The 24804-nt window shown below is 34.4% G+C and overlaps 1 protein-coding gene across 4 annotated transcripts; it reads right to left on the bottom strand.

The window, feature by feature from the left end:
* Positions 1–23120, bottom strand: LOC133186675 (homeodomain-interacting protein kinase 2-like). Of its 4 annotated transcripts, none has more exons than XM_061321923.1 (16): positions 22776–23120; positions 21191–22189; positions 13937–14060; positions 12400–12522; positions 11704–11790; positions 10179–10363; positions 9728–9890; positions 9292–9496; positions 8718–8806; positions 7970–8029; positions 6812–7006; positions 6591–6685; positions 6141–6404; positions 5651–5739; positions 4835–5480; positions 1–4718 (listed from the first exon to the last, which is right to left on the bottom strand). In XM_061321923.1, exons 2-16 carry the CDS (start codon positions 22174–22176, stop codon positions 4370–4372), a joined length of 3660 nt encoding a protein of 1219 aa, XP_061177907.1. In that variant the 5' UTR covers positions 22177–22189; positions 22776–23120; the 3' UTR covers positions 1–4369. The 4 variants fall into 4 exon arrangements, with proteins under 4 accessions (XP_061177907.1, XP_061177908.1, XP_061177909.1 ...); XM_061321924.1 differs by having other exon boundaries at positions 6141–6401; positions 22776–23119; XM_061321925.1 differs by lacking the exon at positions 7970–8029 and having other exon boundaries at positions 22776–23118.
* Between the last annotated feature and the right edge of the window lie 1684 nt (positions 23121–24804).

The raw sequence follows: 24804 nt of genomic DNA on the forward strand, positions 1-24804 counted from the left end.
TAAAATTTCTGTGAAGATTTATTCCTATTGATCCCAAGTGAGTTAATTTCTACATTTGATATATCTCAGATCAACACAACAAAGAGCTGTGATAAGTACTCTCAGTGACCTATCTCACAAACCCCTCCCTACAAAATAAACAATCTAACCCAAAATATATCCACCTTAAATCAAATTTTATCTTTTTTGTCTAAATATCTTCATTGTTTTGATTTAATACCTCCCCCCAACATCCCCCATCAAGAAAAAGTAAAAATAAAAAACAAAATTAAAGAAACATAATTTGAGAAATTATATCAAATATCCTACCCTAGTCTGCGAGATAGGCACAGGCTTGTCCAACGTTTAATATTGCACACAGATATTAGAAGAAAATACAATGAAAAATGGCTACACTCATTGGTGACAAATTAATGAAAATAATACTCAACAAAGCAAAATATGAGGTCAAACATGATTTCTCAAAATATGTTGAAAACAAAATCACTGCATTAGCACTTTCCTTCAAACTGACAAAGTTGACATGAAAATTAAGTAGTAATAATGCTGATTCTTAAACTTTTCATGAAAGTGTAATTAAATAACACATACTTCTATACCCGAGCCAAAAATCTACCAAAAACTAGAGACTTTGGAACCAGAAACAGTTTATTTTTAAATTGACTCAAACAAAATTTAAAACTTCTTCATAATATTTCTTCTAAGATATGCATGACACACTTGTAAAATCTTCTACAATTATATTTTTTTTTAGATTTGAACATCTTTCCAATTTTAAAAAGAGGATTAAAGAATAAATAGAAACAATTGGGTGCATAAATACTGTATGAATAATGGGTTAATGTCTAAATGAAGAAATATAAAATTGATTAACACTGAAACCACACACTAAATACTGACTAGACACAATACATTTTGTGTTATAATGGGAGTGGAAAAAATAACAAGCATACTGAAAGTAGGGGGAAAGCTTTTAACACACTATACAACCAAATGTCTATACTAAAACTTGTGAATAAACCAAATCTTAAGCAAACCAAAAGCATATTCCAAATTCAATCCTCAATCTACAATAACGTTAAAATACCAATCTTTGAAAGCCATGAAAAAAAATCTCCACCGATTAAAAAAATACTGAAATTTAATCCAAAGTTTTGCTTCAGTATAAATATATTCTGGAATGCCAGGCACACAATAATTGAAATAAACTAACACTACATAATGAATTCCCTATATAAACCTAGATAATATAAATTTTGGTTAAAAACACTAACATAGGCTATATAAAACACTACATAAAGATAAAGAAAATAATGTTAAAATCTGACTAAGAGATCAAACTTTCTGGATTATATGACTAAATTTTGATGCTAACTCCTACTTTTAACGTATATAAATGACCAATCCCATTTTTAAAGTCTTTCTAACAATGTCAAAAAAATTATTTTCAACCACCAAACAGAAAGTGAAAGTTCCATAGCAAGGCCTCTGATTATAACAACTGAGACAGATGAGAGAGACTAAATGCTAGAATGATATTGGATATAAATACACATTCAGTTTAATCAATGATTACGTAATGACCATATGAGGATTTACATTACAGTATTGCAAAATTGTCTCTGGCTATATGAATCTATCTATACATGAATATATGCCTGCATGAAGAAGTCAATATTATGAGTTGAAAAAAAAAAATGACTATGATTAAATGCAATGATTTATGGATTAGACATGACTGGCAACCCTGAGTATGAAGTAAGCTTTACATCACAAAAGCACTCGTTTGACGAACATCACTGACAAAATTTTTCATCTTATTTGATCATGCCGAGGCAGAAAAATTCCTTAAAATCAATGGACCTAGGCTAAAATGTAAAGGAATAAATAGTTTACAATCAAGGTGAATAAAATGGTTGACAAAGTCCTGCTAAAAAATTTTGAACAGTGCTTCAAAACACGGAATGATATACCAAATCACAATACAAAACACACAAGGTTAACATTGGCTATCAATATGATAAAAATAAACTAAGTGCCAAAAATAACACAGAAACCAAGAACCAAACTAGCACTGTTAACCTAGAGAGTGGATTAAAAACTTGACAGAAAACTAAAATAAATAATTGACAAAGCATCCATATACACCTAGAACTCTACTGCTAATTTAAATATACTACAATAAAAGTACTCTCCTACAGCTACCATTAGATATAACGAAAAAAAGGGAAACAATTCTGAATGAACACAGCAAGGTAAGACAACTCTAGTAATTCTATGACGACAAAATGCTTGAAGTACCCATGAACAAGCTGCTTAATTAAAAGCCTGCTACAGAGAAAAAACAGTGATAATGGATAATAATGGCAGGGTGACTTCAGAATAATTTGCCATTTTCTTTTTTTTTCTCTCTCTCCTCTGTAATATCACAAGCTTACAAACATTGGGAATTATTACGAGATATCAGTGATTATTAATGAAAACCATTTGGTGCATGAAAGACTACTATGAAAAATAAAATACTGGCAAGTGTTAAAAATACACGCTAAATCACATCTACAGATACATGTACAAGTGAACTGTCTTTGCCATATATATATTTTTATGTATGACAGGTTTTAGAATAACATCAAACCAAGGACAAAATACACACATCAAGTTTATCATTTTTTGTACCATTAAAATAGCATTAAACATAAAAAGTTTTTATACTGAACTCTTTTTTTTTCAATCTAGTTAGCTACCACATAAAGTTATGGTTAAAAAAAAGTATTAAAATGTACTCATTTTTTTTTAAATAGAGAAACAATTGATAACCAAAAAAGGAAAAGGGATAGCTGTTATGTCCTTAGAATGACTTTGGCATTATTTTCTACAAATGAGTATCACAAACATTAGTGCATATCACCACCACACACAGCATAGAAAGGCCTCTAATACACCAGTCTAACATATGTACAATATTGTAACAAATATACAAAAAATTCTATACAATTAAGGGCAGTTCTATACACTCCCTCAGAAATTTATTTATTATGGACATTAATCTTTCGAGGACATGGAAAATAGAAGAATTAATACAAATCTTTGCTATACAATTACTTATACAATGGCACCACTTCATTCCTTTTGAAAAAGAAAAAAAAAACCACAAACATGCTTGTTCAAACATGATTTAAAAATATGTGCACCACATATAACATTAACATCTCATTACAAAAATAGTTTACTAGCTCTTTGATTGACAATAGAATACATCTTTTCTCTAGATTCTGCCGTTCATTTTGGCTCGTCATTAAGTATCACATTTCTCTCTAAAGCAATCTCACACTGTTCAAGTTCATAAATCAAATTATCTTTTAAAAGAAAAAGATATATTTATACGAGAGATTACATAACTGACAACTAAAGTTCATACGTTGGACTTTTCATCCAACTGCCCTCATTTTTTTTTAAATCACATGAAAATTACCAGATGAGGTGCATAAATTCAGAATATTGAAAGATCACAGACCATTGAACACTGATGAACAACATCAAACAAGTTACACAGGCAAACATAAATCTTTAGTATTTCTTCCCTACTGCCGACTGATTTGGTGCTTGACAATGCAAAGTGGAATGTTCAAATTTTATTGTAAAGAAACATCTTATTTCTATGAAATTTCTTCCCTATATCATTCATGGCAAGTATTCAAGTACCCTTTTTATGCATCTCCTTAGGCTTAATGTTATGACTGAAGATGTTTCCAAAATTCTATTACCAATATGAAGTGATGTATTAAATGCCCAAAATCAACAAAGATCTCTGTTTTCCACTATATCTAGAAATCCTATACATATATTGGCTACAAGAATAAATATGATGTTAAAATTTTACTTGTAATATTACTAAGATTACGTACTAAAATGTGACAACACATATATGTAACAAACTATAGCAACAATATATTAATTACTTAGCAATTAAAAATGATTGTTGTGTAGGTAATAAAATACATATACAAATATCAGTAAAATATACAATATGCTGATAAATACACAATATATATGGCTGGCTGTAATCCTTTTAAATATGAAGCCCGATAAAATAAATTCTACAATGAATCTACAGATAAGACAGGGGGGAAAAACAGAAGCATCTGGTTGCAGAACACAGACAGTTGTCTACCAAGAGGGAAAATAATAAGCTACAACTAACACTGATAATGATAAAAAGAAGTTGTGAGGAAAACCACACCATTAAAATCAACCAGTTTCCAGTCCATGTTCATTAATCACAACCAAAATACACAGGTGTGTGATTTCTAGGATGCAAGCCACCACTAAATAGCACCATGAATGTCAAAAACAATGACTTATGAGAACGTTATGCAAAATATTGATATGATCTGCCTTTGGTTGGGCTTAGAGGGTATGTGGCATAAATGCCCCCTGCTGGATTGAGGCTGCCATACTGGGAGGCGATCTGAGTGGGGTAGGGCCCCGTTGGGAGGGTCGAAGACTGCAGAACAGGGTGAACGTGAGCTGGCAGGGGATGTGTTGTGTACTGGACGTGTCTAGGACTCTGATGAGCTGGAGGCGGGGCCACTGTGGGAGAGAATGGTGTGTACTGGCTCATAGCTGTGGGAATGGCTGCCATCTGGGGCTGTTGGTGAGCTGGCAGTAAATAATGATGGATTGGACTACCCTGCAAAGCTGGCGGCCGCCTAAAGTCCCTGTCAAAGACAATATCTCAATTTTAACACATAGACTGAGGCTTAAAATTCACATTCTCATAATACCATTATTCTGAGTTTATCTTATTGCCCAATATAAAGATCTTTCATCTTACCTGTGAACTTCAACTTGTGGACCCGTATTTAGGAAAACTGGTTGACCAATGGCTACACCAGTCTGAACTGGTGATAACTGACTGGGTCCAGCTGGTCTTGTAAAGTTCATGTTCCCTGGCCTTGCCTTATGCTGCTGGAAAGCTGAGCTGGAGTTGACAAAAGTCATGCCAGGTGCAGCCTGCTTGTGGGTTTGACTATGGACATTACGGACAGTTGGAGACACATAGGCTAGCTTTCCTTGTAATGCAGCATTGCTGATTTCCACTTCAAGTGGTGGAAGTTTCACCTCCGTCTTTGGGCTCCTTCCGGCCCTTGATCGGTCAAAGCTGGCAGTGGTAGTGCATGGCATATATGAAGATGTTTCCTGTTTTGGAACACTCATCACATATGGTGACACTTTGGCTTGCTCTCTTGCCTTCTTGGGCACTTCCAGTGAAACATTGGGTGGAACCACATTGTAACCTGTATCTAAGTGGTAATTTTTGTCTGTCTCTTCATTTGTCCTCTCTATTTCCTCGTGTTTGATTGGCGTCATTGCTAACTGTTTCTTAAATAGTGCATTTTGGTACTTTGCTTCAGAATCTTGAGAAGTCAGTTCCGGCACAGGAACACTTGATATTAAACTCTTGTGACTTCTGGAGGATTCTGAAAAATAATAAAGAGGAAGATCAGCTGACACCTGAAGATTTCTACACAAAATGTGGAACAAAGCAATCATATCCACATCCAAGACTTTAAGGCCTAGAATATTACATGTACTTAAATCAGGCACTATATAATGTATTCAATGCCATCAAAATCAGTAAAGATCTTACCGAAAAATTCATTCCCAATACTGCTGTCCACAAATGAACGTGCATCTACACCTGTTTGGTTGTGGTTCTGAACTCGATGACTTCCAGCTCTAATGGAAAAAATATAATTGTCATAAAATATCATGATGCACAGCAGTGTAAATATATATACCAACAAAAAGTGTTGTAACTTGATACACTGCTCTATGATATGAAATACAATATGAATTTGTCTTAGTCATTAAAAATACAATTATGAGAAAACAAGTTTAGCATTCAAAAACCTCATTTAGAAATTCCTTATTTTCAAAGATATGTAAAAATACACATCATGCTTAAAAATTGCAGGTCAAAATTACATTGAAAAGAGGAAGTCCGAATCAGTAATATGGGTACATTTTCTTTAGTTTTCTTCCTTACAAAATTGTACCTTGAGGCATGGTAATCCATACACCCCTATTAGATCAATAAACCAAAGGCTCAACATCAACAAGCCTCCCAGACGTCTTACCTTCTCCCTCTGTGGAACCTGTGCTCCCCCTCTTCTTCACTGTCTGAGCTGATGGTGATGATACTGGGGGTGGGGCTTGGGGTGTCTGCTATCACTATTGTCTGTTTCTGCTCTTTGCCTGACCGTCTTGTTTTGAGGTTATCTGCCCATTCCTGTAGGAGGGCATTATCATCAGGGACCAGTGTTTCGGGGGGTGTATTTTCCTTGACCCTTTTCTTTACTGGAGATAAATGTGTGGAAGCAGCCCCATTCTTGTAGCTTCTACTTTAAAAGAAAAAAAACACTTAGAACATATTTACTGACACAATTCTTTCATTCTATTTAAATGCAACTGAATACACGTCCACTCTTTTTAATTTTTTTTTATGAAGAACAGAGACTAAAAAAATCATTAAATGTCTTCAGTTCTACTGAAAGTTTAAAATGGTTCACAGAAACAATTGCACAAACCTCTGTTTGGTCTGCCTTTTACTTGAACCAGTTCCTTTTGGTACATATGAGTTGTTTGGCATAACTCCAATATTCCACTTCTGAGATGAGGATCCCTACAACAAACACAAAATTTATTAACATTGTGCCTCTTACATGCAAATTTAATATTTTTCTTATATTCAGCTATGCACAAGTTTTACTTGACACAATTTTAAAGTAGAGAAATTTAGCTATTTTACCAGCGAGGCTAAAGAAGACTGTTCTAGATTGTCCAGCACCAAGGACTGCCTCCAGGTGTCTTGTAGGGCCTGGGATGCTGCTAGTGTGTCTGTCAGTAGTGGTTGCTGGACAGCCCTCTGGGTGGCGATTCCTGGAATCTGTTGCCAGGACCCCACCAGGACTTGCTGCGTACCTGGCCATGTGTTTCCAGCATTCTGTAAAATGAAGCATAAAACTTGAATTCCTTAAAATCTGAATTTTTTTAAAAAAAAATGTTTTATAATTTTTTTTTTCTATCAATAAACCCATGAAAATGCAAACATTCTAATGTGCATGAAAAGATGAATGCATGAAACTATGTTTCTTCTGAGTTTCATTCTAAACTAACAAGTCTATATCTTGTGAAAAGATTCACAAAAATACACACTAACCACATTATACATGTGTTACAGAAAATAGAACTTGAGCAAATAAAGCCTACACTCATACCTGACTTGTTAAGGAAGCAAAGCACTACTCTATGATATATAATTCTGTATATTGTATATTTAGATATTCAAATAAAAAAAAACTTTTTTAAAAAAATTTAAAAGAAGAAGAAATCAATTTATTTTGAGGTCTGAATTATCAAATTTTAGTTTTTAAGAGAGAGAAATTTATTTACTTTTAAAGTTATTATTTGGTGCATTGTATGACCAAAAATATAATGTTAAAGTTATCTTGAAAGTAGTTAAATGGCAAGTCTACATCTAGCAGATTACTTTCCTCTTTCTTGAAAGACAGTGAAATCAGCGAAACAAAATTTTCTTGTGCATACAATTACATAACATTTAGTAGCAATTAAAAGCACATTATAACAGTACAGTATTGTAGAAAGTTGTTGACTGCATCCTTTTTATAAAGTATTTGGATGCAGAGAAGAATTCCAAGCTCTGTGTACGGTAACATCTAAGCACAGCTACAAACTGTTGTTTCTTTTTCTATGCTCTCAAAAAAAAATTTCCTTTAAGAATGAAGCCACACTAAAACATAGGTACAAAGTTATACTGAGAGTGCAATTCTAATCCTTTACAGATTTTGATTGTATCGAGAGAAGTTTTCAGCATAGATGGAACTGTAAGCAAAAAATAAAGAAACATGGCACACAGGATAATGAGATGATACAAGGGGCTACATACGGCTGCCATGAATAATGGGTGTTCTATCATGGTCACTGGACTTATCTGGCCCACAGTACTCTACAAAGGAAAGCCTAACATGTTACCTACAACGTCACCTGACCACTCTTCCACCTATTTCTTTAGCTATTGATCCTCTTTCACTTCATTACACTTTATTTATCAGAAAGTATTTTTATATCACAAGAACAAAAAATTTAATATTTGTATCTGATTTTACATGGAAACAATATCCAAATGAGGAAAAAGTATCTATTATTTAGGTATTTTTATTTCCTATGAATCAGTAATTTAATTTAATTCTAATTATACATTCTTTTAACATTAAAATAGTTAAATCCTGTGTTAAACCTTTGATATTGATTGAATGACACTTAATAATCACTACCAAACTATGCCAGCAACAAAACTCATAAATTAACCATGCTTCTACATGTCTCTGCATACACAAATTATCTAAGTCAAAACATATCTACTGGTTGATAACATTACATATCATGACTAGGATCTACAATCATGCAAGCAGCAAATAAAATGGTGGGATTCCCTTGGAAGGATTACCTCCCTTAAGTCACACTGTTATTAAAAATTTTTAACTTCCTTTTTCATTTTATAAACACTTCCTCCCCTTTCTGTGAGAATTACATGCTATCCCTGTAAGGATGTTTATAAAAGAATTTCTTCCTGACCACCTCATGCAAGGAATATATGGTATGAGGAAGCTGATGTAATTTTAGAGCAATCTTACCTGAGCAATCAGCTGGGGCTGAAGTTGTAATGTGGGAGCTGCTTGGGTTACCATGGGAACATGGTTGTACCTTGTTGGAGAGCTCAGGCCTACAGAGAAAAAATATTTAAAATTCGTACTATCAATTTTTCATTAAACCAATAAATTATATCTGATAAGCAGTTGAATACAGTCAACAGTATTTTGTATGCACTCTAATACATCATTTTTATTTTTTTAAATGTTTTTTTTTTCTCTTCCCTTAAAGAATAAATAAAATATTGCTTATTTCCTGTGCTGTCAGATGAAAATAAAATTGAACCAGATCATGTTAGAAGTGTTCAGAAAACTGTGCACCAGAATATTCAAGGCCTTGATACCAGTATTATATATAAACAATTCTGTCATTTCCTTTTCCTTATAAGGATTATAAAGTTCATCTTTCTTCCTTCAAGTAAGCACTGTAAGCACTATTTACAAAGCCTTGTTAATAAACAGATTTTTTTTTACATCAAGCTGCTAAATAAAATGTATGCTTCAAATTTGAACCACTTCTGCAAAACTGCCATAAAGTGCAACAAAGGGTGAGGTGTACCTTGGATACCGGGCACCACTATAGAGGAGACGTGAATAAAAGGATCGGTGCGGCTAAACTGTGTTGAGGACCTGGGTGCTGACAGCTGTGTGTTAACTTGTGATGGCTGATAAGGAATGTAATGCCGTGACTGTAAGGGATACGGCAAATACTGAAGTTCTGTACCCGGATGATGAGAAGTTCCACTCAAGTTCTGGGTCGCCATCTGTCAGAATAGAGGGTTCTCATTTAAATAAATCCAATAAACAAAAAAAGATTTCTGGGTAAATTTTCAGAACTGCTGTTTTCAGGTTTCATGTTCACACAAAGCTTCTTTGCAGCTATATAAGCATAAAAATAGATGTATGATCTCTGATATTTTACAAGAATATGAAAAAACATCAAGCTTTGTATGTGGCTGCTGTGTTAATTCTCAAGACCAGTTTTCAGACTGTACCTGTGTGTGAAGGGCGTTGATCTGATTGTTGAAACTGACAGTCAGATTACTAGTGGAGGGTGGCACCAGATTTGACATGATGGAACTTGTGTTTTGATTCACATCAAATATGCTCTTCACCGAACGTCGACAAATGTCCATTGCTGACAGACTCTGTTTAAACCTAAAGAAAAAGAGAAGAATATAAAATACAACTTGTAATTAATCCCATAATTTGTTTAAAATCTTCAGATCATTTAAATCTAGTGATGCTTATAGAACTCCAATGTTGTCTATCCATAGCTTTAATTTCAGATTCATGCAATATAGCATGTTCATCAACTTTTAAGTTGTACATCATGTAAAGGTACGTAAATGTTTGTTAATTACTCTCTGAGACAGGCAATAACACGAGACTCATTTCCTTTATATGTTTCAAATTCCACATGATCGACCTTACTGTGATACGTACATGTTACATGGAGCGTATTCTATGAGATGGGCCATGGTGATGAAGGGGTGGTTCAGGGCCTCCCCAGGGGTGATCCTCCTCTCCTGGTCCAGAGTCAACATCCTCTTCAAGAGGTCAATGAATTCTTTCCTGTCTACCTTTTCTGCCATTAACTCACTGCCATCCAGGTCAGTAGGCACATTAATCTGAAACAGTTTCAGCTTGCAATTCAGATTTTTTTAAATATGTACTAGGAATACCTTTTTTTGATTTTTTTGATAATTATTTTTCTTAATGTCAAAAAAATAAAATGTTTCAAATCTTTGTGAGACCATAGTTTTCTATTATTGAACATGAAAATTACTTCCACTACTCAAAATTTCATGATTTTGATTTCGTAACAAAATATCAAAGCAAAAATAAAAATTTTCATAAAAAAGAAATATAGCTAATATAGTACTAGAAAAGAATTCTCAGATATGTGGTTCACGCTAATAACTTTTAGTCATATTCATGTCCTATTGAGTCCTTTACACAGCATTTTGTGTTCTATAATGAATGTGGTATACTTCATATACTCAGCACTGCATGATGAGCTGAAAGCTCAAAGTTAATAAAGAACTGAACATCCTCACAAGAAAGAAGGTGTGTGCATTTCTTAATGTCTTTGTTGTGTTGTATTATCAATATTTCTATTATGAAGCACTTGTGGCTTACAAAAGTGTTTTTCTTTTTTCAATTATCAGTTTTTCATCAGCATGGAAACAAAGGAAGAATACAGAGAGGAAAACTAATTAAGAAATATCAATTGTCCAACCAATCAGCCTCAGACTAGCTTATGTGTGCAGGAAAACACCTTGAATGCTGACACCAGAGATAAGCTTGTATGGGCTTAGTCATCATTTAGGGAAATTTTTTCTTTGTGGGTATCAAAATAAGACTTAAAACAAACAATAACTGCCTAGATGATTTTTCTTTGATAACACAGCCTTTTTCCAAATAACAGGAAATTCTGAACTTTGTTAAGCACATAAATATCCTTTCAAGTTATTAAAGCAATGTAAATAAAAAGACCCTGATTTTGTAAAATTTCAGGTTTTCAAAAATTTGGCGACTGCTAAACCATTCAAATATTTACCACTCTGCTCACATCCTCTTTATCATTTTCCTTCCAGCATTTCCTCCAGTATTCTCTTTTATTGTACTCTTTCTACCCTCCATAGCCTCCCAAATTATCAGTCCCACCATCAAAAATATCCCCCCACTACCACTATACTTTATCTTTTTTATTACCTACTGTTTCAGGACAACTTGTTTTTTTTTCTTGTAGAATTTCACACCTTGGCTTACTTTCATTTAACCCAACTTGTGTAATTTTGGTGATCTTAATCACAACCCCTTTTATCCAAAATTACAGCATAGAAAGTATTAATCAAACCAGTGACAACAAAGCAATCCACGAATGAAGTTGTACATGTGTAAATAACGTTTTGCACACCAAACCTCTGTTCTCCATTTCTTCCTTGTTGAGCCGTTTTGTACATACCTGTGCCATGTCGTCCAGACAATTAAAGATGTACTTCCTGGCTTCTTTTGATTTGATTTTCGTTTCACCTTCATGTTCTTCTGGAGTCTAAATAGAGTACATGTAAATCAGCAACTATTCACTTAAATTGATGAAAATTTTAACACCATATCAATCTATTTCAGAGGTTTTATTTATTTTATGCATTTTCTATCAGATTTTTGCCATAACATATGCTGGTAGCAACAAGGATTATGCAATCTAAATTTAATGCATGTTGTGATACAGTCAGTTTTAAAACATGACAGTAATTCATTACATGTATCTATATATTCATTATTAAATATTTCCCACCCACTGGCATTCAACAACTGCAATGTATCATAGTCTGCTAGCAATTTGATAGATGCATGACAGCAATATTTCTGCACAAAACCAAGGGAAACAGTTATTGCCACCGAAAAAGACAATAATTTTCAGCCAAAAGAGAAAATTATGCCCATCAGGTATAACATACTCTAAATTAGCACCCTCTAAACAGCACATACTACGTAAATCACTTGAATTATGCATGCCCAAGACTATTTGTTTTATTGTCACCCAAACTTAATTTGTCTGGTATTTTTTATGGATTTTGGGTACATCAATGTCTTATTCCAGAGAATGGGACGGTCTATTGATTGGGAGTGATAGTGTTCATTAGAAGCGCTCAGCTACCTTAAGCCTCCAGAAGGGATAGTTGCTATCTGTGTTTTCTCGAATGAAAAATCGGGTTGTTTTGGTAGCTGCGCTGAGCATGTGTTCTGCTGGCAAGCCTTGTGTCTGGGAGATGTAGCGGATCTGTAACAGACAAAATTCATCATAAACAATACAAGGAAACTTCTCTGTTAGTTAGAGTAACATGTTTGTCTCCAAGTCTACATGCAAATAAGAATGGACATTAATGGAATTATAAAATATATAAGTTACACATACTGCTGTACTCCTACCAGATTTTTTTCTATGAATGTTCTAAATTTAATAAAATTAAAATGGATCATATTAAAACTTTGAATTTTAGTCAAATATTTTCAAGGGGTTTTTTCTGATGACTAGTAAATTAAATACAATCCAAACATAAAAATACAACATCATCTTCATTAACATGCTTAATTAAGTTAGCACTTTGAATGTAATAAATTTTATGGTAATACTTAATTACAAGCATGTCTTAGAACATGCAGATGGGAGACATAATGGTTAGCTGAAATCTATTTCAATCATCTGTGAGTCAGTTGGGATCATGATTTTTATCCATTCTCTCACATTTCTGGCATGAAGGGAACACCGAATGTCTTTTTTTAATATACTTCACTGTTTCTACTCACTGGCTCCAAAATCAATTTCCATGCCTCAAGCAGGCAACCATTTGAAAACAAAAAAGATTTTAACAACAGAGATTTTTAAGTAGGTTAATGTGTCCTTTCCATGCCAGAGGTATTCTATATCTAAAATAATATGTATAAATTTATAAATAATGGATATCTAAAAACAGGATATCCCTTGGCCTCCATTAAATCTTTCTTTACAAAATTGAGAGAGACAATGAATTATAGAAAAAAAATTACATCACCATCATTAATGAATATTTCAAAATGATGGCTTAATTTAGACTGTGCATCAATATACAAGGCTGCATTCATTATCTGCTGTATCAAACGTGTGAAAGAGCAGATTTCTGGAACAGCTGAACTATATTAATAACACTCAAGGAAGAGAAACATTATCCGATCTGCATGTTTAGAATGTGCATCATGTACAGAGACAGGGAGGAGACTGCTGAGTTCTGGGAGATACTGTAATGAGAGGCTTCAGATTACACAAGACATGGTCAGGTTTGATCACCTGAGCCCATTAACTCGTCAAGATACTCCTCCATTGTCAGCTTACAAAACTAACAATACTTTTAAGAGGATTATATGCCAAGCTAAAACCCCCGCCAATTCTGGAACTGGCAGACACAAGGAAATGTCAATGGGAATACAGAAACTTGAAGATATTATTTTTCATTAGCTCCTTTCCAAGTGTGCTCATAATACTCATAAACAGCCAGTAAATGGCTCATGTTCAAATTCTAATCAAGTTCAGACAAGTTATTCTTGGCAAGCTGCTGAAACAATCTTTTTTCATGTTTTCATATGTTTGTTAATTCTTGCAGAAATGTTCAGGGTAATAGTGTCTTCATATCTCATAATGTTTTTGACAGTCTAGTTACCTGGTCGTATTCTGAAGAGCCTGGGTAGAGGGGCCAGCCCAGAAACAATTCAGCTATCACACAGCCCAGGGACCACATATCTATAGCTTCACAGAATGGAAGGCCTAGCAAGATCTCGGGAGCTCTGCAAAGAAAACAACAAATGTCATTATCACACAGAACAAAAATCCACAAATATGTTAAGAATGTAGAAATACAGAAATAAAAATAATGAACACAAGGCCTAACAATTATTTCTGTTTGTTTGTTTGTTTCTTGTAACCTTACTAACCCCTTTAATGACCACATACTGATTAATTTTTTTTTTCATTAAAATTTGCAAAATCTGGGAAAAGAAATGATTTAATTCATTTTTCTCTTTAATCTGATAAATAATAATGAAACTGGCTTTGTTTACATATATATCATTTCTTTTTAAATTAATATATTATGGTTTGGTAATGCTTTGATGTAGCTAATTGCTAAGCACTAAAACTGCCCATGCCTTTGGAGTGTGATATTTCATGCTATCATACCCATGTCATCTGCAAGTATGTCTGGAATAACTCTATCTAATTGTCATTTACTTTTCTCTTTTTATTTTCTTAAATGACCTATAATACAAATTAAAGCCTACTTATATCCTTAACATTTTTAAAAGCATATTACAGGAAACAAACATCTACAACTGAACCTCGTTATCTTAAACTTGAAGGGGCCAAGAAAAAAAAATTTGAGATACCCAATCATTCGAATATCGATGGTATAATACTTAAAGAATAAGTGATCGGGACTTCCAAATCACTTAGACATATCCATGGTATTCAAGACATCTATTCAAGATGAAGTTCAACTGTACTTTCATTCTTCTTAAGTCGCCATGGTATGCAATTCCTTGGTAATTGTTGTTACCAAGGAATTGCAATACAAGGGAGGCATTTAAAGCTGTAAACAACATCCATGATGCTGAGAGTTCAAGTACAGTACACAATTATGTCCTGCATAATATGTGCAAATAGAGCTATTCGCTCTGTGTGTTCTTTTCGCAATAAAAAAAAAATTGGGACACTCTTAAGTCTTTTGATATATTTGCATTTGTTTCTTTACAAATAACAGACAATGTCTTCATTTCATACTTCAATTCATGACAGTTAAAAGCATATTAAACCATCCACTCTGTTATACATATAACGTCACTTTGTACTAGGTATTTTACATTCTTAAGTGGTCTCCTATGTAGACACCTGATTTTAACATCACATTTGATGGCAGGCTTTATCAGAGTTCCTATCTGCCAAAGTAATCGAGGGACTAAGACAAGATGTATACAGTCACCCGTGAGGCCATTGTGGGACTTTTAATCGGCACAATATCTCTATTTCCTGCTCACACCATCTGTAATTTGAATATTGACCCCCAAACAATCCAAGTGGCATGCCCTAGGAAACAGGCATTCATACCTGTGCCAAAATAACTCTGTTATTTAAATGCGTAAGCAGTCTCGTCTTCTCACGTCAAAACTTAAGTCAACAAATTTTCCTCATGGGGCTTTGTTAAAGTAACTTTTCTTTACCAAATAATCAAACATTATAATTTTGCTGTAGAAAAATCGGCAAGTTACTTCCTTCGGCTGAAAAGCCCTTATTATTGATGGGATAGAGCGATAACACTCTTATTAAATCTTAGATTGATAGCACCTTCCCATGAATATGTACATTCACTACAGCCTATCATTATAGAGACCTGTATGTTAATGGTTTCCCCCTTGTGGCCAGACAAAGGGAAATGAAATCCTGTTTCAGTGTGTTGTTTCTGTTTACAGTTATGTGGGGAATACCTTAAATCCAGCCACACTTTAAATATTTATCACAAATTGAGCATTATGTATGCGTACTCTGTTGACTGGGTCTCTGCGTGTCCTATCTATGAATAGGTGGCCTAACACAACAGAACAAACACATAAATTCTCTCTGGTCATCAGTGTTCATAAAAGTATGAACACACGTAAACCATTGTCTTTGTGACTCATTGTTAACGACATTTCTCTCTCTCTCTCAGAAGTTAACTTGTGTATGTATTCATTTAAACATGGTGTAGTACATTGACAATGTCTTGGAACTGCTGATTTATATTATCTAACTCATTGCACTGAATTTGGATACTTATGAAAGTCTAAGATTGCTTTCTGACTGCTGTTTGCACTTATCAAGTTTGTTTGTTTGTTTGTTTTTTGTTCATACATCTACACCTATCCTAACTAAGGTCCAAGCCCAGCCTTTACATAAGGGACTAGTCCAAAACTGACAAGGCCTAGTACTTTTAGTTCTGTTCTGTAGAGAATTAGCCAATGTCATGAATGAGACTATCCTAATTAATTAGTACCCCATAGTAATGGACATCAACTGTAATCAACAAGACCTGGCATCAATAAAAGGATTTTAATGCCATTGTTTACGCCAATCCTACAACTGAACCTCTCTGTTCCATGTTACATTAGTGTGATTAGAGCAGTTTTAACTACGCATACAATGTATTTAAAGATCTATATATCTTCTACCAGTATAACCAGGCATTAAGAACCTTGGTGATGGATAACTCAGGCTATTTTTTTTTTATAACATCTTACATTTAATCTTAAATCACCTTAGAATTTCAATGATTTCACAACACAAAGGGGGGAAAGATTGCTATTTCTCACTACTTTAATCATTGTTATTTATAAAGCTTCCTAATTTTTCACCTTGATCTTTCTTAATCAGTGACTGACGTTTGGTGTGGATTTGGTGAATTATTAGAAAGGAATGTGATTCGTGAGTCTGTTATTTTCGCAAAACTCAGACCCTCCCAATAAACTTTGTTGGAAATTGGCAGCCAAGTGTATCTTTGTGTTACCAAACTGCTATCTCTCTGTGTCTGGCAACAATTCTAGGGGCATATTCTGTATTAAAATTGTGTTCACCTGTTAACATATACACATGAAAATCATTTCACACAAAGTGCCCCTTTTGTAGCTTGTATAGCTCAAATGTTCAGAAAGCACCAGCCTTTGTTGATTCAAAGGCTCTTGGGCAAAAAGGAGAGAATTCTAACCATACCAAAGCCTACATATGTAAATTTTCATTGCCATGGTTATTAAAACTGTTTCTGCAATTATTTTTTTCACTTTCTCTCTTTCTCTGAAGGGTTCACAGATTGGCAGATTTTCTACGCAGAGCTAATGAAAGCACTCAAAACCCAATTTCTCCAATGAGAAATCTTAAAACCTTGCAACACTTGAGTTTCCTGCTGTGTTCTGTACTTAACTTTGACCCTGCGTTTTGGGGTTTTTTTTTCAAAACACTGCATGAGGCACTATGCATTCCGTTCTTTCATTCTATCATTCCTGTTAGTTAGAATTAATGGATTGATTCCATGCTATCTGTAAACTTTATAAAGAACCTTAATTACATCATAGCTGCATTGTGTTAATATAAACTAGCTGGATTTCCTCGTTTTAATCTACTATTACGTAAAAATTAGTTGCGAACAAAATGAAAACCTACTGAGTGTAGCAAAATACACACAAACACAATGAATATGCTTTGGGTTTTGTTAGTCATTCATGACATTTACACATGGACTTCACTTGAGGGAAAAAATGAAGCAAGTTCATATTCTATCTAGTACATGTCTGTTTACTGTGAAACCAGCCACCAGCACTCCTTTCTGATGTGAAAATATCAATGACAAGAGCTTAACACTGTCACCAGTCATGTGTTATGTCATTTACACACACATGCCTGCTGCAGGGGGAAAATGCATAGCCCATCAAAATGTTAACTCTATGGTCTTATGTGTACACAATACTTAGTTGGCAGACCTTTCAAGTGACTAGAATGCCTATAGAAACTTTCAAATAAGAAATCCCTCTATTTCTGGACAAGAGGTAGAGATAATTATCATACAGGTGCAGAGGGCCACCCCATCTGTCACTGTCTAGGTATTTCTATAACAGACTAAGACAGCATGGTTCACTGGCCATCTCTCACCCTGTGTTACAACACAGAGATCATGGCCACAGTTCACACACCTAGAATGTGAATCTGACTTCAACATCAATAATATTTCCCTATCTCTTATATCTATAGATGCAACCTGTCTGTCAAATGTAAACTAATGTCCATTTTTAACCATCCCAGATATTCCTATATTAATTATGTAAACTAAAAATTATAAATTAACATATCACATTATAGATATACTCTATGTAAGTTGTCAAATCTCTTAAAAGGAAAATCTGGCACTTTCACAGAAACTTCCAAGTCAAAACCTTCTTTGTTGTACATAATACATTAACACGCAACAGACAGCAAAAATTCTAAACTTTTGACATGCCAGATGGTGGGAGGGGGTGGATTGGCATTTTCCTTGAAGGCCTATACTATCATACTGTCTACAGATTGAATTATTCTTCCAGACATGTTCTCTACAGTTTGTGATTTCATTACTGTGATGGAATTTCACCACTGACTCTATTTCTTTATAACCTTGCACTGTACAAGATTACTGAAGTGGATGCTGGGGACAAACTATTTCTCAGGAAATGTCCACTTTGTTTATTCTGTAACCAATGGTATATATCGTTGAAGTGAATGTGACATAACTATTGCCTACACTCTGAGTGCTCAAACAGCATAAATTTGGTGGTTGGCGTAGTGGAAAAAACTTGGTATACACAAGCATTAGCCAATAAAAGCACATTTTTGTAAAAGGTAGATTGTTCACTTCTCCTATTCACAAACTAAGAATAATGGGCATTAATTCTCCTAATTTCAACACATTTTTTTAATATCAAATTTGAAATTTGATACTTTTCAGGAGCAGTTCATTCACAGATCTATAGTTCAAGAAACAAGTTTTAATACTTGTTCACCTGACAGGAGAGTAGTAATGTTACATCTTAGGCCAATTCAACTTAATTGATAGATTATCATCCCTGCCCGCCCCTCAGAAATTGGTCCGCCCCAATGCTTTTTATTTTTGCAAGAATTATGTTTTCCGGAAATTTTTCGTGTTTGATTCTGGTATTTATATTTCAAAAAGTATTTCCGGTTTAGAAAGATCAAGAACCGCACGTCAAGAAATAGAAATGGTTTTTATTATTTCTCGTGTTGTGACAGGCATGTACAAAAGAAGGGGTTGGTATGCTACAAATTTTAGTGATAAAAAAACAATCATCGATTTCTACAATGATTTCGTGTGCAGAAATATTGACAACAGGCCACCCCAACCTGACATTCAGACGTAGCTAATCCACCTAAAAATTAAAAAGAGGAATTTCAACGCAAATCTTTGATTTCTAGGAAGTTAAGTCCATAGAATGAAAAGAATAAGCATTCTTTTTAAGGAATTTCACACAATAAACTAAATATTGATGCCCAAAAATACCCAAACACTGACAACGTCTGTGACCCAGGAGAGCAAATCAGGGAAGATAACTATCAGAAGTATTTCGAGTGCGATTGAAATTAAGCAAAATACAGATGACTGAATTTAACATTTGAATGATTTTTAAGTTAGAAAAATTAAGAAATGCATTTTAAATTGCTAAAATTTCCTTATATTTATAGGTATTTTGAGCTGTCAGCACTTTATTTTCTTCAAATAATGAAATACCAACTATGTCTCCGATCCCAACGAAGACAAAATTTTACAAAAGTCGTGCACTTTTATGCTACATGTTGGGGACTTCATTTAGGCATGAAAAAATCTTAAATAATGTTTAAAATCTTTAGAAAGTAGAAAATTTGTGCTAACACTAAAAACGTAAAGACAATCTGGAAAAATAGTGTACCTGCTACACTTCCTATTAAACATACACTTTCATCAAAATATTCTTATCAAAATAATTTTTATTCTATCTAAAACATAAGATTATGTCGGAAAACAAAATAGCTACTTACGTAATCTTTAATTCTCAACTGTCCATAAAGATAGATCAGAATATTCAATTTAGTATCATTGTTTACTTCACATAACAAATTCGAACGTTGATGGCCGCCAGGTCAAAAACACGAGTTATCTAACTTTGCAAAAAATGGTGTTAACTGGAATAGCTATCAGACGGGGATAATTACTGTCAAAATCGGACACAAAAAAACAGATAAATAAAAAATAAAATCCTCCCACCCGCCCCATATTTTTTGGTGACCCTGGATGATAATCTACTAATTAAGTTTAAATTGGCCTTATCTATGTACAAAATCCAATACATCTAAGAATAAATAGTAAGCATATTCTTTTTTTTTATTTTCTAGGCCCAGGCCCTGTGCACTTATTATGACAAATTCAGAATCCATGATGGATATCAGGGTGAAAATGATACATCACTAAAATCATTATCAACACACTAACTCCTCCAGCTCAAAAAAAAAAACAACAACATGATATCATTCAAGCGATTCTGGTGCAAAATTTTTACAGTGATGTTAAATATATATACCTCGAATGACATATTAACTTTTGCATTCTAAAGATCACAGAATCGATCTACATGTATACATCTACCATACAATGAACTTGGTGGTGGAAGGACATGAAATTCAAATAAAAAATAACCCAAAAAATCTTTTTAAACAAAATTTTAAATGTAATGGGAGGGAGATGTTTAAGATTCCAGGCCTCAAATCACAATCAAAAATCACAAATCCATACAGGCAAAACATCCCTCCTGTTTTGTTACTTTTTCTAATTAAATCAGAGTATTTTTCTGTTGACATAAATCACACATTGGCTTTTTTTTAAAATACAAATTGACCAATAAGACAACTTTAAGGTCTACCTCCTTTTCACTCTTCATCTACTGTAAAATTGTAAACATATTTTTTCCTTGGGATAAAAATACCACAGAAACACAATTTCAATTCAATCCGCACGTAGAAAATTACACAGATTTCTGAGATTGCCACTATATGCCTTAAGTGTAGTTTAGGTACACTAGGGCAAATTGTTACAGAAAAATTTTGAACGCGTACATACTCGCTAAGAGTAAATTAATACCATGCGGAAAAGAGTGATTCTACAGTAAATTAGGAATATAACAGAAATGTGTGCACCTCAAAATATTCATTCCTCTTTGCAAATACTACATGCAAACTTTAATATTTTTTGTCTTTCAAATATTAAATATATATATCACTATGTACCAAAAAATCATGTTTTGGAAAGCAGCAATTCTTAGCCTTGTAGAAAATGAATTAAAAAAGTACTGAAAACACAATCTAGAGTTTCTCTTACCTGTAGTATCGTGACTGTAAATATGTAGAACAAACTGCCTTGGACACATGACTAGCAGAACCAAAATCAATGACTTTAACTTTATACGGCATTCGAATGGGATCTGTCAACATAATATTTTCAGGTTTCAGGTCCGCATGAATCAAATGCAGGCTTTTCAACTTCAGCAATGCAGTCAACACTTGTTGCGTGATCGGACGGATGTACTTCAAGGGTAGAGGCTGAAATTTGTTCTGCTTGAGAAAGTCATATAAATTCTGTTCAAGCATCTCGAAAACCAAGCAAGTATGGTTTTTGTGCTGAAAGCATTCATATGCTCGTACAAAGTTGAATTCGTCAGCATTTTCATGACTTAATCTTGTTAATATGCTGACTTCTATTTGGCCCTGTCTTGCATATGAAGGGTGGTTTTTCAAGATTTTTATTGCTACGATTTCATTGGTCCCTTTCTTCCAACATTTGACCACTTGACCAAATGTGCCACGACCCAAAAACTCCAGCACTTCGTAGGCATTGTGACTCGTCAAAGAGTACAATACCTCATGCTGTACTAACTGATAGTCACCCTCACTATTTGAGGAGGATGTATTTTTGGAGGTGTTCGTTGTTGTTGCTGTGGTCGTGGCAATAAGGGGCTTCTCATCCTCGCTTGGTACTGTTTGCACGTCTGTGAGCTGCATCGGTATTTCCAATTCCTCACATTTACGCTTAATTCCACATCTCTGGTACGTATCTAGAAGTTTTAACGTTGAAGCACGAATGTAATTTTGAGATATATTTTCCACGTCTCTATAAGCATTCCTATTGGGTGGATAAAACAATGTCTGGTTGCTGTTACCCTGTGTATACTCTGATGCTGAGTGTAATAATGGACTCTGTGAACTGTACAGGTTACTTGAAGCTACATTATGGAGATCGGGAAACACTTCCAACTTAATCTTCTTGCTAAATGCATTTATTGTTGAGCTGTAGCTTCCTTCTTGCATCAGGGACTACCTTCTGAAAATTATACATCAAATACATGCTTTACAGAAAAGTTAATCTATTTGGATATCTGAATATTTGGACTGACACAGCCATTGGTGATGGTGACAGTCCAAATATACAGCCAAGCCTAATCTCAACTGAGATTACATAAAAGTTATCGAATAATTTATTACTCTTAAAACATTATCAAGAAGTTATTCGGGATTAAAGTCTTCCAAATTAACTGGTCAAAAGTTACAAACATCGTGTCACAGATGTATTAGCAATACATAACAGAAATTACATGTATACAGCTCATGCACATAAACATCAATACCTAAAATGGAGATGTGCTTCTCACAGCGAATCACTTCTCTTCCAAAAATATAACACAATTATTACGAATAATATATCTTTACATCACTCCTGGATGTTTAATTTAATCCTCTAAACTAAGCTGCACATGACCAAGCTCTCAACTGATATGATTAGGACTTATTTACAAGCATGGCGATCATGTAACCTTGACCATAAACAGACTGACCTATTTCCTAACATGGTCACGATCTTCAACTCCCCTTCTCAGCTATAAATATCTTAATAAATTAAGTTACTTTACCTTCAAGTTTTCTTAAAATCTCTCCCTCCTTTCGTATTGTTGATAAGAAAACGTCTGTCGCATGAACAATGTCCCTATCAATGTTTATCGCAAGCCATTTCCGTGAACATGTGTTTTCGTTAAATTCTTGGTTGTAGCGACTCCTTTGTTCATCTCCTTTTATCGTTATAATGCCCCGTGTTACCACTGTCGTTCACAATAAAAATTCGTTTTTCCCCCGAAATCAAGGCTCTGTCTGAGCCATTCTTCAAGTAAATATCATTCTCTGTGTAGCATACGGGGGATCAAGTCGAGTTCATGTAGAAGAACCATATGGAGAATTTCTCACTTCCGATAAAATATGGCCACAACACGTTCTTGTTTTCTTTCAAGTTAAAAACTCATAACAAAATGATCATAGAAAAAGAAAAGCCTGATTGTGTCAAGTTTAATATCATTATTTTTAATTAAAACGTTTCTCCCAATAAAAAAAGAAAAGTTAAAATGAGGACGGTCTTTGTAATCATTTCCCGTTCGGTTCTCTATATTATGACGTCATGGAACTATGTGTATATGAAAGTCATAAAATATGACCAATGAGCAAGCTCGTCTCCAAGCAAGTGCGCCAAAAGTTTTGTTTACATTATCCACAAACAAACAAAAAAATTGTTCTTATATTTGGTAATTGACATTTATTCATGTTTGTCCCATACACCTGTACAAAAGACAAAGAAGATCTCTGAGGGTTAAGTTAGTGCTTTTCACATCTGTTTGCCTTTTCATAAACTGGGGAAGGGGGGGGGGGGGTCCAAGCTTATAATTAAACATTATTATAGTTTTTTGTCATTGATTAATTCTCTGATTTTTTTCTATTAAGAACTACGATTTTTTCTATTAAGAACTACGATTGATTGAGTTACAATTTATTATATTACTCAGCCTAAAATACATGTATGTCGCGTTTAACAATCTGTAGAAGCTTCTATATAGCACACCCCCCTTGATTAATTCCATCCCCTGAATACCTCACAGTTTGTGGAATATTAATACAAAAGATCAAATGCATGGAACCAGGAAGATTGTACATATTTTTAGGGTGTTAGATACAAAACGTTCTATTGACACGTTCCCTTTTTAGATTAATTTCTGAGCACTCAGTGGCGGATTTAAGGGGGGGGGCGCACCCGGCGCCCCCCCCCCCCCTAAAACTGTCAAAGTTAGCGTAATTCATAGTTTCGTCAAGAAAATGAAAAAATGTCTTCTCGGTAGACCTCATTTTTACCCTACAAAATCTCTAGAATCCAGGAGCTTCCGGGGGCTTCGCCCCCTGGGCCCCCACCAGGGCTTTGCCCTGGACCCACTGGGGGCCTCAAGGCTGTCCCCAGACCCCTTGCCTACTTCTGCGCCCCCCCCCCAACTTCAATTCCTGGATCCGCGACTGGCACTATCAGGCGCGGATCCACCCAAAAGGGGGGTCCACCCAGTCTAAAAATTTCCAACCCAGAAATTTTTTGACAAGCAAAAAAAAAATAAATAAATAAATAAATTAAAAAAAAAAATTAATTAAAAAAAACACCTAAACTCCTTTCCCGAACTTTTCAAACCCAGAAAATTTCTTGACAAGCCAAAAAATAAAAATAAAAAAGAAACCTAACATCCATATCCAAAACGTTAAAGGGCCTTTTTCGTGGTGGTGGTGGTGTCCACGTTTTCGGGGGGGGGGGGGCAAAGTCACTTTTTATTTGCTTCAGTATATACTTTTTTCTAACTCTGCAAATCCGGGGGGGGGGGGGGAGACACCCCCCACGACCAATTTAGATCCGTGCATGTCTATGTACATGGACCCTTCCCCTATCCGCAGCGGCTTATATTCGATGTAAAACACTGTTACATCAATTTTCAATTTTCGTTAATTTTTTGTTTATAACCCAGAGGAAAATGACCCATTTTTTCTCTCAAAACAAAGACAGAACTATGCAGTACGTGTTACCTCTATTTTTTTTTAATTGAAATATGAATATTAAGATAACGAAGAGTGAACATGTTCAAG

This window comes from Saccostrea echinata, unplaced genomic scaffold (genome assembly GCF_033153115.1).
Source record: "Saccostrea echinata isolate AGI-Se365-2 ecotype Australia unplaced genomic scaffold, CSIRO_AGI_Sech_v1 ptg000014l, whole genome shotgun sequence".
Lineage (NCBI taxonomy): Eukaryota > Metazoa > Mollusca > Bivalvia > Ostreida > Ostreidae > Saccostrea > Saccostrea echinata.

Coding starts and splice junctions, on each gene's coding strand:
- LOC133186675 (XM_061321923.1), bottom strand. CDS start 22,176: ATGCAAGAAGGAAGCTACAGCTCAACAATAAATGCATTTAGCAAGAAG. Junction 10,364..11,703: donor GTCTGGACGACATGGCACAG/GTATGTACAAAA, acceptor AAACTGTTTCAG/ATTAATGTGCCTACTGACCT. Junction 8,807..9,291: donor AGTGGTGCCCGGTATCCAAG/GTACACCTCACC, acceptor TTTTCTCTGTAG/GCCTGAGCTCTCCAACAAGG.